The sequence below is a fragment of the Galeopterus variegatus genome, unplaced genomic scaffold (genome assembly GCF_000696425.1).
Source record: "Galeopterus variegatus unplaced genomic scaffold, G_variegatus-3.0.2 Scaffold13577, whole genome shotgun sequence".
Taxonomy (NCBI): Eukaryota; Metazoa; Chordata; class Mammalia; order Dermoptera; family Cynocephalidae; genus Galeopterus; species Galeopterus variegatus.
In genome coordinates, this window is record NW_007739688.1 from 19,915 (window position 1) to 33,200 (window position 13,286).

The 13,286-nt window shown below is 36.4% G+C and overlaps 1 protein-coding gene across 1 annotated transcript in view; it reads left to right on the forward strand.

Moving 5' to 3' along the window:
* Positions 1–8,883, forward strand: part of LOC103581642 (spindle and centriole-associated protein 1-like) — a gene marked incomplete at its 5' end in the record, with an annotated part of 21,700 nt that extends 12,817 nt beyond the window's left edge. The window contains 5 exons of the mRNA XM_008563418.1: positions 767–1,248; positions 3,708–3,891; positions 6,138–6,240; positions 7,248–7,335; positions 8,462–8,883. Coding sequence (XP_008561640.1) covers positions 767–1,248; positions 3,708–3,891; positions 6,138–6,240; positions 7,248–7,335; positions 8,462–8,515 — 911 coding nt within the window. The remainder of the gene's footprint in view (positions 1–766; positions 1,249–3,707; positions 3,892–6,137; positions 6,241–7,247; positions 7,336–8,461) is intronic.
* Positions 8,884–13,286: the final 4,403 nt, after the last annotated feature.

Genomic DNA, 13,286 nt, shown 5'->3' on the forward strand with positions numbered 1-13,286 from the left:
TTCTGTTGTCATCATACCATTGCCAAAGCTACCATCATCTTTCTTCTAGACTACTGCAGTTACTTCTTGAACTCCCTACTTCCATTTCTGCTACCTTCAATTATCCACAGCACTTAAGAAATGTAAATTGAGTCATTGCCAAGCCTTCTCTAGGTATCCATTGCTCTTCAATTAAATTATAAAAATTCCTACAACGGTCTAAAAGGCTCTGCCAGAAATGGCCACTGCACACCTCTCCAGTCTCGTTTTTCCAGCTCTCCTCTTGTTACTATGCTGCAGGTACCCTGGCTTCCCTTCTTTGCTGTTTTCTATTTTGAGCCTTCACATATGTTGTTCTCTCTGCCCATAATGTCCTTTGCTCCACTTTCTACTATGTATTTAATCATTTAAAAATTTTACTTCCTCAGAGAGGCCTTTCCTGGCCATCCTCAGTTTAAATTGCATACCTGCACTCTCCCACTTTACTCTTTATCTCTACAAGATTCCAAGATATGAGTTAATATGTGTGTTAAAATGTGAACTTGGCAGATAGTTTTTTTTACAAGGATACTGATAAATGCTTTAAAGAATATAAAAAGTCTCTGTACTTGGTCGTTATGGATGGCATTGCTGATATATTCCCTGCTGAAAATAATTTAGGCATTCAGAAGCCAAACCCTTCTACTGAAATACTTCTCTAACGACCATGATGGGCTAATGAGATAATTATAATGCCAATCTATGGGAAAATAATACATGTTTATTATTTTTTAATTCTTATCTACAGTATTGAGGAGGACTGTTCAAACTCGTCCTGCTCCACAAATTCCTCCAACTGTGGAATTAGTTGAGAAGGAACCAAATTGGGAAAAGAAGACCTTACCTATTGATACAGACATTCAGAATTCAAGTGAGGAGAGCCATCTCTTCACTGAGAGGTGGAGAGTCTCTCACATGGGAGAAGATTTGGAGAACAAAACTCAGGCTCCTTTTGTGAACCTCTCACAGCCTCTCTGCAATTCCCATTCCAGTATACAGCAATCAAGAAATCCTGTGTTCTCAGAAGAGCCCCTGGTATTAGGAGATGGGCAACAGCTTAGAACAAGTGAGCTGTTAACACAAAGAAAGGACATAATGGCGCGAATTGCTGAGTTAACACTGCGGAATTCGGCTGTCAAGGCACATCTGAATATTATTGGGCCAGGGGGAGAGCAAGGGGATGGACTCCAGGAGTTGAACAAGCAGGAAAGTGCAAGCAACATGACTGCTGTGAGTACCAGTCAAGGATTGACTAGGGACATCCAGGAATCTAAGTAGGAACTTAAGCTTGGGCGTTTTAAGAGGCTTCTTTTCAGAAGTGATGCTGGATAGCTGTGAGGCTGCCACTAGATGGCTTATGCTTTTGCATGTCCTCATCACAAAATGAGTAGAAGTTACTTATTAGTTATATCGACTTAAGCTTGGGCGTTTTAAGAGGCTTCTTTTCAGAAGTGATGCTGGATAGCTGTGAGGCTCCCACTAGATGGCTTATGCTTTTTGCATGTCCTCATCACAAAATGAGTAGAAGTTACTTATTAGTTATATCACACACACAATAGAAGACAACATAAAAGAAAAAATATGTGAATGAGGAAAATAGGACAAAGGTAAAATGTGTAGGAAAGCTAAGATTAAGCTGTTTCAAGTACACAGTGTAGAATTAATATGACTTGAAAGTTTGCCACACAACTACATTTTAATTCAAAGTGTTTTTACCCTTTCAAATGGCTCATAAAATAATAGTTGGCCCTCAACTCATGAGTAGTTAATTTGTTAAGACACAGATGGATTTTCCTATAGAAATGATATTTTAAAGGATTATTAAAGTTAGATTTTAATGTGCATTTGAATTGCCTGGGGATCTTGCTAAAACATGGCTTCTGTTTGAGTAGGTCTAGGGTAGGACATGTACATTTCTATTAAGTTCTCAAATGATGCCAGTGCCGCTGGTCCAAGGACCACACTTTGAGTAGAGAAGGTCTGCATGTTATAGTGCAGGAATTTTGTAAGTTAAATAAACATTGAGTGCTAACCTGGTAACTTAAACCTTTATTTCATTGTTTGTGGGGAGAAAAGGGATTTGCAGTTTCAATTGGGTAGTGTTTATAACACTTCTTATGCTGGTCCCAGTGATGGGAGACACTTCCTTTTGCCCCTTGTTGAGCCAAGGGGACTCCTGTCAGGGTTCTGATAGGGGACAGTAAAGTGTTTTAGTAGTCGGAAGGAGCTACACAGCTTCACCATGGATTAGGAGCTCCTGAGATCACTGTATCCGTAAGGGCTTTAAAAATCAGTGGATTGAGGCCTTTGGTGAGGAAGGTTAGGAGGAGATGGGAGTAAGGGGCACCTCTGTCAGCACTGGCTTATGGGGAATAAGGACAATATGGGTAGTGAGTTACAGAAATAGTTGTTAGAAGGGACTGGCAGAAGAGGAGTCAGAAAGGAGTAGGTAGCAGTCATCGGTACAGGTGTATATAACTACAAAGTGCCTCAATTTTGAGTCAATAGGAGACATTTATATGTTCATAGTTTTGAAGATTATTTGAAACAGGCAACTCTTGGATGGGGATAATCGGGTGGGGTACACGGGGTACAAACGCAATTTGTGGTAATGAACACGCTGCCAGTATGAATCTGGCCTTCACATCTTTGGCACATGGGGCGACAATCAGCTTTGTATCTCCTGAACATTTTCTAATTAGTATGTAGATCAGGCTAGAAAGAACAATTTGATATTGCTGCCCTCACCACTTTTGTTTTAATAGGAAATACAAGATGGTCTTTAATTCATACTGTTTTGCTTTTTTTTTTTTTTTCTTTTGTCTAATAGGCATAAGCTACAAATTAGTAATTTCTATTAGGGATTTTTTCTCACAGGGACATATTTAACTAAATGAAATAATTAGGCATGACATAAGTGAATTTCTCTTGGGAATTTTCAAATTAAACTTATGTTATATTCCATTGGTGGCCATTTTTTACTCTACTTCTCATATTTTGCTTCAGTCACCAACTGTTCTTGAATCAGATATCTTAGGCCAAAAGTGGCCTGGAGAGGCTGACACATGGTCAGAAGGAGTGACAAGGTTTCCAGAATTTTTGCCAAATAACTCATGGTACATGTTTGAAGATTATAATTACAGAAGCGTTTGTTTCAAATATAGCAGATCCTCTTTTGTAATCTTTCAAACCCCAGATGTGTCATCAGTAGGTGTGTGGCATTTAGCATTTTACTTAGAGACCAGCTCACTGGATCACATGTAGTCTCTTTGCTCATGTGATCTTTTGTGCAGCTCAGCAAATACTAAGCAGGAAAGCTTCATCTCACAGAGTGTGTGCTTAGACAGAGGGACTGGAGGGCTTATGTGGCACTCGTAGTAGAAGGATTAGTATCCGTTTACACTTTTGTGCAGCTCAGCAAATACTAAGCAGGAAAGCTTCATCTCACAGAGTGTGTGCTTAGAGGGACTGGAGGGCTTATGTGGCACTCGTAGTAGAAGGATTAGTATCTGTTTACTTTAGCCCTAATTTTTCAATGAAATGATTTGTAAATTCTATTGTTTGCCCACTATTCACATTTGTATATATCAAGGGCTTCAAATACTAACTTGCTGGCACTTAGTAGAAAAGTCAAAATTATGTGGGGTTTTTGTCAGTATTGAATTTGTGCCCTCTTTTTCTCCCCAAAGAATTTTCCAGTAGCACAGTCTCTATCACCAAGTAGCATGGAGGAACGGATTGCAGAATTGAATCGACAGAGTATGGAGGCCCGTGGAAAACTCCTGCAGTTGATAGAGCAGCAGAAACTTGTTGGTTTGAATCCTTGCTCTCCACAAGTGTCACCTGTTCAGTCACTTCTCAGAGCATGGACTGGTTGGTCACAAATTTATGATTTAATAAGTAGAAATATGAAGGTTTTCACTTTCTCAATCACAGCATATATTTTAGTGCCTTCAATTTTACATAGAAAGAAACAGGCCTAAATCACAGAATAAATGACTGAAATAAGAGTACATAGCAGGTCTCCTGATTCTTTCCATACCATGATGCCTATAGTTAATCTTTGGTATCTGAATTTCTAAATTGTCCTACTTCTAAGGGGGATTCATTGCAGTATATGATTCACCTAGGACATATACTGCAGCTGATTATAAAATATAAGCATCAAAATGATAACTTAGAATTTCACCAGCAACAAATTACAAGTCATTATTCTGTTAAAACCATTAAAACATTTCCATTTGTTAATTAAGCTTTCTATTCTATTGGTACATTTAGAAATGTGAAAAGCTGGAGGGGATTCTGAATAATAGAATAGTAACTGAAAAAATTAGTTGTTATAGTATCCACATTCAAAAGATACTGATGAAATAAGTAGATCTCACGTTGCTTTTCAGGCAGAAATTGAATTATTAAGACCCTCGAGGGATAGAGCTGAAGAATACAGAGAGACTGATTTTGGCCCACTATAAGAGAAGGTTCTAATTGTCAGGAAGAGAAAAAGTTCTGTTATCAGGAGGTGATATATTCCCCGGGATGTACAAACACTGGTGTTTTAGAGGGATTTATATGTCCTGTGGCCGGCTGAAGTAGTTTATCTTTAAGATATCTATCTGCCAGTTAGAGTTTTCCCTTCAGTTAGAAATTATTTTCTTTTTAAAATTACAGACCCAGGGAACAGACTCTTTTGGAAATTACTGAAAAATGATTGGCAATGCATTTCTCTTTGGCCCTTCCTCTTTGTTTACTCTAGCCTTCCTCATATGACAGCTTTGTCTCCTCTTCTTCATAGTCACAAAGTCTAGAGGCAACTTCAGATTAGAATAAATAAATTACTCAAATGTGTATGAACACCTACTATTACCTGCGATATATGGACTTGAATACTCCAGCATTCAAGTTGGGGAGTAGGCAACAAACAAATAATATATGAGATAATATCAGTTAGTGCTAAGTGCAATGAAGAAAAATGAAGCAGTTCACTCTTAAGAATAATTTTGTGATTAAATATGACATCTTCTGTTTCAATAGTTCTGTAAAGTTAAAAAAATGCTTTTATTTTTGTTATTTAGTCCTCAACAAACCCTGAGGGTATACAGAGCTAATTTTATACCTATTTGATAAATAGTATACTGAGTCACAAAGAGATTAAGTGATTTGTCTGAAGTTCCAAACCAAATTGTGGATTTGCTTTCCATTCTGAAAGTGGTTATATCTCTAAGGTGTTCTTTTTGTAAGTAAAATTCTTGGTTTCAGAGGAACCTCTGTGACCTATAAGGATAAAAATTAAAATGAACCATATGACATGAGAAACCTCTTTTGTTTTCTAGGGTAAGTGAGGAATATTTTATAAAATTAAATAGGGCTTCATTATCTCCTAAAGCCTAGAAATCACTGGTTTTAAGTAGTGATTTACAGGAGCCTTTGTGAAACTGCCTGGGATGGACATAAAGTCTTTCATTTGTAAATACTTAGTAAATATTTGTTGATTTATTACTTACTTCTGAAATATTGAAAATGTACATAATTATATTTGCTTTTTTTTGGGGGGGGGACTGGCCGATATGGGGATTTGAAACCTTGACCTTGGTGTTGTAACCCCATGCTCTAAACCAACTGACCTAACTAGCCAGCCTATACTTGCTATTGGCCATATGAACTCTTCATCCAACTTTTCCCTCCCACTTTAATGTCTTTAGTAACAGAAATAGTGTTTTAAAATTTTATTGAATGATTTCAGAAATTTTCTTTTTCCTTTTTCTGGAAAATTTTAGGTAAGTTGTTTTGACAAAGATCTCAAGTTCTTTAGAGCTACCTCTTAATTTGTGATTTTTACTTCCAGATCTGACATGATACCACTTGTCTGAAGATTCTGTCCCGCTATGAACTGGCATGGTACTGAATTGACACTAGTCTCTAAAGTTTCTTGTCTTACAGTTCATTTAAAAAAAAATCCTTCAAATGTTTCTGCAGGCCATAATGATAAAAATATGGAAAGAGCCTCTATTTGTAATGTGCAGTTAGTGATGTGCAATTTGCAATGAGATAGAAATCAAGAGAAATTTTTACTTTTATCTTTTTGAGAGGTAATGAAATCAATATTTATTTTTATATTTTAGAAGGAGGAAAAAGGACAATTGAAGTATCTATTCCAGGAGCAGAAGCCCCAGAAAGCTCAAAATGCAGTACTGTCTCTCCTGTCAGTGGGATACATACAAGAAGGTAGGATTACAGTGTGAGTAGTTACTTAAAAAAAAAAAAAAAATCATATCCTTTTAAGTGAGAGGCAGGAAAAAAAGTCAATAATGTGAGAATGTAGCATGTATTTGCTTCTCTTTGTGAAAAAAGAAGTGCATAATATCTGACATAGGTTTAGACAGACTCATTGATGTAGCAAAAATAAAGTAATTGGAGAGGAGAATTTTGGGGAAAAAAGAGGAGGAATAGGGAACAAGCCTTAACTAAAACTGAAAACAAAAATGGAATAATACAAATGTAGATGGATTTATGGGTTACATGATTAGGAGGTAATATATTACAGGGTGAGTAAATTGACGTAGTATTTTCCTCCTTTACAATAAGTGAAACTGAAGCTCATAGAGCTAATTGGATGATTTGCCTACATGGGTCACATGGTTGGTAAATGGTGACACAAGGACATACCTGGCTTCTCTGTCTCCACTCTGCATCGTTACTATTGCACTGTGCTGCTGCAGGTGTTGTTACTCTTCTCCTACCTTCTTCCCCACTCCAGCACATCCATTTTTTCCCTTAAATATTAAAACTTATCTGTATGTTATTGTAATGGCAGGGACATGCCATTATACATTTGTCAAAATCCATAGAGTATATAACACCAAGAGAGAACCCTAATGTAAACTATGAACTTTAGTTAAATAGTGACGTATCAATATCGGCTCATCAGTTGTAACAGATGGACACACTAATGCAAGATGTTCATAATAGGGGAAACTGTGTATGTCGGAGGTGGGGTTACGGAACTCTGTACTTTCTACTTAATCTTTCTGTAAACCTAAAACTACTCTAAAAAAGTTTATTACTTAAAAAAAAAGTTGGTCAAGATATGTTACAAATAAGTTACCTCAACTGGACCTAAATCAGCCATTCCTTTTCAGGCTCTTGCCGGTATTGAGAATTGTCAGTTGTTTGCATGATTTTTGAAGGTTAATAATGATAGCTTACTCTCTCACTTTATTTCTCATAAATAGGTCCTCAGGGGCTACTTGTAATTCTTGTTCTCCATTAAATGCCACCTCAGGAAGTGGACAATTCACACCTGTTAATCCAAGAGCAAAGGTGCGTGATAAAATGTAATTGTGAAACGTGTGTAGGGGTCAGGAGGGCAAGGGTGGAAGGTGATTGGTTTAGTGATTTCCATTGTTAATTATTATTCCTATTATCCTAAAGATGATGTAAAATTCTCAGAAGAAATACTAATTTACCTTCAATAAAAAAACAAATAAGCCATATACTTCTTTTGTTTTCTAGGATAACTAGGGAATAACGTAAAAATAGGATTTCAACAGTCCTTAAAGGAAGCTGGAATTACTGGCTTCAGGCAGAGCTTCCCAAATATTGTGGCAGGGCACACAGGTGTGCCTTGAATGGGTTGTAGGTATTGGTTTTCCCGGTCCTTGCTGTGGCTGGCTGGGATTAGGATAGCCAGTGTGCCATATCTAAATGTACCACTGGTTAGACAGGTTATGGCACAAGGGTAAATAAATATCTTTTGTATTCTTGTGTTTTGATTTGCTATAGGAATTTTGTAGAAGGCATTTTTCTGTGTTGGTAATAGAGCAAAATATAGTTCGAGTGTTTGGTCATAGTAAATTGAGAGGATATCTTTAAAATTATAAAAATTACTTTTGCAGACTTGAACCAACGATTGTCTCACATGGGGGGAATCTTTGCTATTCTTATTACTAACTTCAGTAATTAGATCAAAGAGTGGGCGCTTACAGCCCTAATTAATTGATAGGTTTAGATACACTGACTACCCAGCATTATAAGATTTGGTTTTTGCTATTACTTAAATTCTAAAAAAGCTTTAAAGTAAGCTATTTTATGTAATTTACCCTTAGTTCCTGGAATTTAGTAACATTTAATTTACTAAGACCAAATAACTTTCTTTTTATCATTTTTAAAAGTTGTAACTAGGATTAGTATAAAACACTGGATTTGTCCTTTTTTAAAAAAAATTAGGACTCTTAAATCAGTAAGAGGATCTGTTGACCAGGTAATAAGTTATTTGGTAGTGTTTCTGTTAGAGAATAAAAATTGCCAGTAGCAGTTTAGTTTCCAGTACCATTCAATGGCACAGGATGACTTTGTTTTATGTACTTGGTCTAAATGATCTACAAATCTTGAGTGGTCTCATGTTTCTGGTTACCTTCTAAATCCTTTCTACATCTTTGTTCAACAGATTGAGAAACAAAATGAAGAAGGCTGGTTTGCTCTTTCTACCCATGTGTCATAAGTGAAGTCAAGTTTTATGAAATTTGTTCTCAACAATTTATTCTCGATCTTTCACTCCCCTTTCCCTGCTCTTGCTTTCAAGTTTTTACATCCTTCTTTCAGATAAAACCTACAACAATTCCGTGAAATAATACTAATAGAACAGAGAAGAAAAGCAATTATTTTAATTTTTGACCTTTTCAAATAGGGTTTTAACAACCAACCAACCAACCTACAACTTTCTGTGAATAAAATTTTGACTGTAGGGAAGCTAAAGTTTTATATCCTAATAATTTCTTAAGTTTCTTAAGGGTTTTTTTGAGCAACATGTTTTTACCTTTATCATTTTTATTCAGCTTTTTTTGTTGTTTTGTTTTTTATTTTAAATAAAAATTTAAATGTATTTTAAATAAAAATTTAAATGTATCTTAAATTTTGATCTATTTCATTCTTTTAAATGTTGATCTATTTCATTCTTTTCCCCTGAAGTTGCTTTGCCTATACCTTACAATAAAATGCCTCTGTGTGACTAGAGTCTGGCTTTCAGAAAAATTAACACTGTCTTTTGGTTTTTTTTAATTGGAAATCACTGCTGTCCATCACTTTTTTTTATCAAGTGGAATGTATAGCCTTAATAAATAGGCGTGAGAGTGTTTGTTTATATTTGCTGAAGCAGGTTAGAGTAGTTGTATGTATTGTGAAATTCTTATGTAGTTTTTAAATGTGAAAATATCATTAATAATGGTAATGTACATCAAATAATGATCATAGGGCTTAAATGTCTACATGCAGTAATGTTGATTTAATGGTGTATTTAATGCTTGAAACAATTAAACACAAAAAGTTGCTGTCAATCTTCCCAGTCCTGAATTAAAGCGGATTCTTTCAGGGTAGATTTTTTTTTTTCAAGGCATCTGTTTGGTTCTCAGACATTGGTTTCTATTTTAAATTTGCTTTTTGAATGGTTTCTGGCCCTTAGCTCTATGATAGGAATTCTTAGCCTGAGTAAGGTGGGAGTCGGGTGGGGCAGCACACTGCCTGGGGAACTTTCCCCCTGCAGTTGTAAATCACTGTTGTAGGAAGTGTCCTATGCAACTTTCACTTGGGCCTCTTCATTGTTCTGGTAGCAAAATTAAAATTTTCTTCTAGTATTGCTGATTTTATTTATGTGAAGTCATCTGTATTCATTTGCATTATTGCAGATTCATCCATTTGTATTGCACTTTTTAAAACTTGGTATTTAATAAATACTGTATTGGGGATGTAAACCATTTTAGTGTTACTCTTTAACTTATCAAAATGTCAAGTTTTCTGCTTGGTTTGTGAATGTATTCTTTTGATATGCATTTTCCTTCATGTTCTCCAGCTGGTTGGCTCTTTATTTTTTTCCACTATATTCCTTAAACCTCAAAAGCCATGATTCTCAACTTGGGTAGCATTTAAAAAATACCAAATGACTCCCTGGGGAATGAGCCCTTGGAATGATATTTTAAAAATCGGCTCAAGGTGATTCTTGTGTGCAGCCAGTGTTGAGAACCATTGCAAAAATCTTTTACCAGTAGGTCACTGGCAACCTGTGGGACTGACATTTAAGTGTCCATCCTCTTAATGTTAGTTTTTGCTGATAAAGTACAAAAACAGACTTAAAAAACTCCAAGAATAACCAATGAAGAGAAAAGAGCCTTTTCTTTTTAGGCCCTTTAATACAATACTTCTCAATTTTGGCTGCCATTAGAGTCATTTGGGGGACCTTTTAAAATTCCCAGTGCCCGGGTCTCACCCCAGACCAATTAAATTAGGATCTCTTGGGGCAGGACACAAACATCAGCATTTTAAAAAACCTCCTCAGATAATTTCAGTGTGCAGCCAAGCTAGGGAAACATTATAAAGGTATTTATCACCCCCAAATCATAAATTGGTACACATTTGATTTTAAGTAACAGTTAAATTAACTTGGGGCCTCTTTAGCAGCTTTCAAACTCATCTGCATGAGTGAGGCTCAAAGTATGAACCCTGACAAGCAGTGTCAGCATAACCTAGGGTACTTGTTAGAGATAAAAATTCTTGGGTTTCTGTCCCAGACACATTGAATCGGAAACTCTAGTGTCTGTTTTAATAAGCCCTTCAGTTGATTCTGATGTATGCTATGGATCTGTATAGCATTTCACGTGGCTGAACTCTGCTATATTTAACTGTGATGTACTACATTTATATTTACTTTTAACAATTCAAACCGAGATTGTGTTGAGACTCAAATATTTGGATAACATGACTTCTCCAATATGCCCCAGAAAGCTGCTAATAACTAGCAAAACTTAAAAGTTAGTTTTCCAAATTACAATTTGGGAGAGAAACTACATAATTAAATTCAGTTATGATATAATCATAGGGTTATACAACAAAACAATTTGGGTTAGCAGAGTTGAATAACAGTTTGACTGTTTACTAAGTGCCAGGCACTGTTCTAGCCTCTTGATGTGATTTGTGACACCCTTATTAGGTGGGTACTAGTATCTTCATTTTGTACAGGAGGAAACTTAGATACAAGGAGGTAAGTACTTTCTGGAGGTCACACAACTAGGGAGTGGTGGCGCTAGAATGAGAGTATAGGCAGTATTTCTCCAGCCTATGTATACTACACTGCCTCTAGATGCAGAGTAGACATATCTTACAGTGTGACAAGGAGGTAAGTACTTTCTGGAGGTCACACAACTAGGGAGTGGTGGCGCTAGAATGAGAGCATAGGCAGTATTTCTCCAGCCTATGTATACTACACTGCCTCTAGATGCAGAGTAGACATATCTTACAGTGTTTGTAGTACGGTGGCAGCATAGTAATAATAGCTGTCCTTTATTGAGCCATTACTGTGGCAGGCTGTGCTAAGCAGCAGTATCACCATTATCTCATTTAAATCTCATAGTGGCCCAATGAATTAGAGGTTTTTTAAATACCCATGCCCCCCAAGCCCAGCACCTTTAGAGATGAGGAAAGTGAGCCCTAGAGGTGAAGTAAATTGCCCAATATAGAGTGCTTGTGAGAGGTAAAGCCAGGATTTGAAGCTCTTTCTTGTGATTATTGGACTTGTCATTTATGAGAACTAACTGATGTGGCATAGTGGCTAAGGGTGCAAGTATTGCAGCCAGAAAGCTTGCATTCACATGATACTTGGACTGCGTACTTTGAGCAAATTAATCTCATCTTTCCCATTTGAAAGTCAGAAAAATATATATCTTCCTTAGAGGCTCGTGATAAGTGAAGTAAATATATGTAAATGTGCAGAGAACAGGGCCTGACTCACAATAAGCACTCAGTAATGATGACTGCCAAATTTTTTGTGTACAAATAATACACTATTTCCCAGCGTTTTCATTTTTTTAGACATTGTATAGTGAATTTATTGTATTTTTCTCAGATTAACAGTTGGACACAGTGCTTTAAATTTACGGGTATTTCATCTGAGAAGATATTTGGAGGTTGAAAGAAAACATATTGAGCATATTACTTGAAAATGGAACTAACATGCTGTTTAAAAATAAGTTTACCCTGTCTTTTCTAGCTTTTCAGACACCTGGGTATACCATTTACTAACTGATAGGAAGGATAATAGTCTGTTTTTTAGTCCTAGAGGATACTTGACTAAAGACATTTTACTGTTAACAGCAAATGCATGATATAGAGGTTTTGGAAAACGTGTAACAGATTTCTCGTGTCTCTTTGCAGTGCATCCCTCCCTTTGCCCAAGTCCTAGGCAACCACTGACCTACTTTTTGTTTGCATTTTGTATAAAGGGAATAATATGAGAGTACTTCAAAAGTATGAGGGTACTTCAAAAAGTTCATGGAAAGATTCATATTATCTGTTAATTCTATTTTTCTATACACTTCTTGAAGTACTCTCGTACACTGTGTACTATTTTGTGTCTGGCTTCCTTCACTCACCATAATTGAAATTCACCTTTGCTGTATCAGTTTCTTCCTTTTTATCTCTGAGTAGTATTGTATGGATATTTATCCATTCACCTGTCAATAGCCGTTTGTGTTATTTCTAGTTTTTGGCTATTATGAGTAAAGCTGCAATGAACATTCATGTACAAGGCTTTGTGTATACATAGGTTTTTGTTTCTCTTGGGTAAAAATACCTTGTATGTGGATCGGGTTGGCATATATTTAACTTTTTAAGAATCTGTCAACTGGTGTTCCAAAACGGTGGTACCATTTTGCATTCCCCATAGCAGTGTATCAGAGTTTCGGTTGCTCCACATCCACATTTGGTGTTGACAGTCTTTTTAGTTCTACCCATTCTGGTGGATGTGGAATGATGTGTATTGTGGTTCGCATCTGCTTAATGACCACTGTTAATCATCTTCCTATGTGCTGTTGACCATTCATACATCTGATTGGGTGAAGTATTCAAATCTTTTGCCAATTTAAAAAATTGGGATAGTTTCTTCTTATTGAATTATGAGTTCTTTATATACTAGATACAAAGTCCTTTGTCACATATTATTGCATTGTCGTAGCCATTTTTAAATGATGTTTTGTAACTCATAACATTAGGCTAGGTACTTAAAAATCAGCATGATCGCTGTACCACAGAGCTGTTGAAGGACAAACTGCTAAACCTAGAAATCTGTAAGCTAGGCCTATACTTGGTGTACACCCAGAGTCCTGTTACCAGGGAGCCCCCAACAGTAAAACTGTATTTACTCTTAAAAGCCAAGAGAGATAATATAGCTTAAAAACCACAAAACTCCGCGATGAACCTTTGCTGCTGCTGTTGCTGGCAAGCTGCCT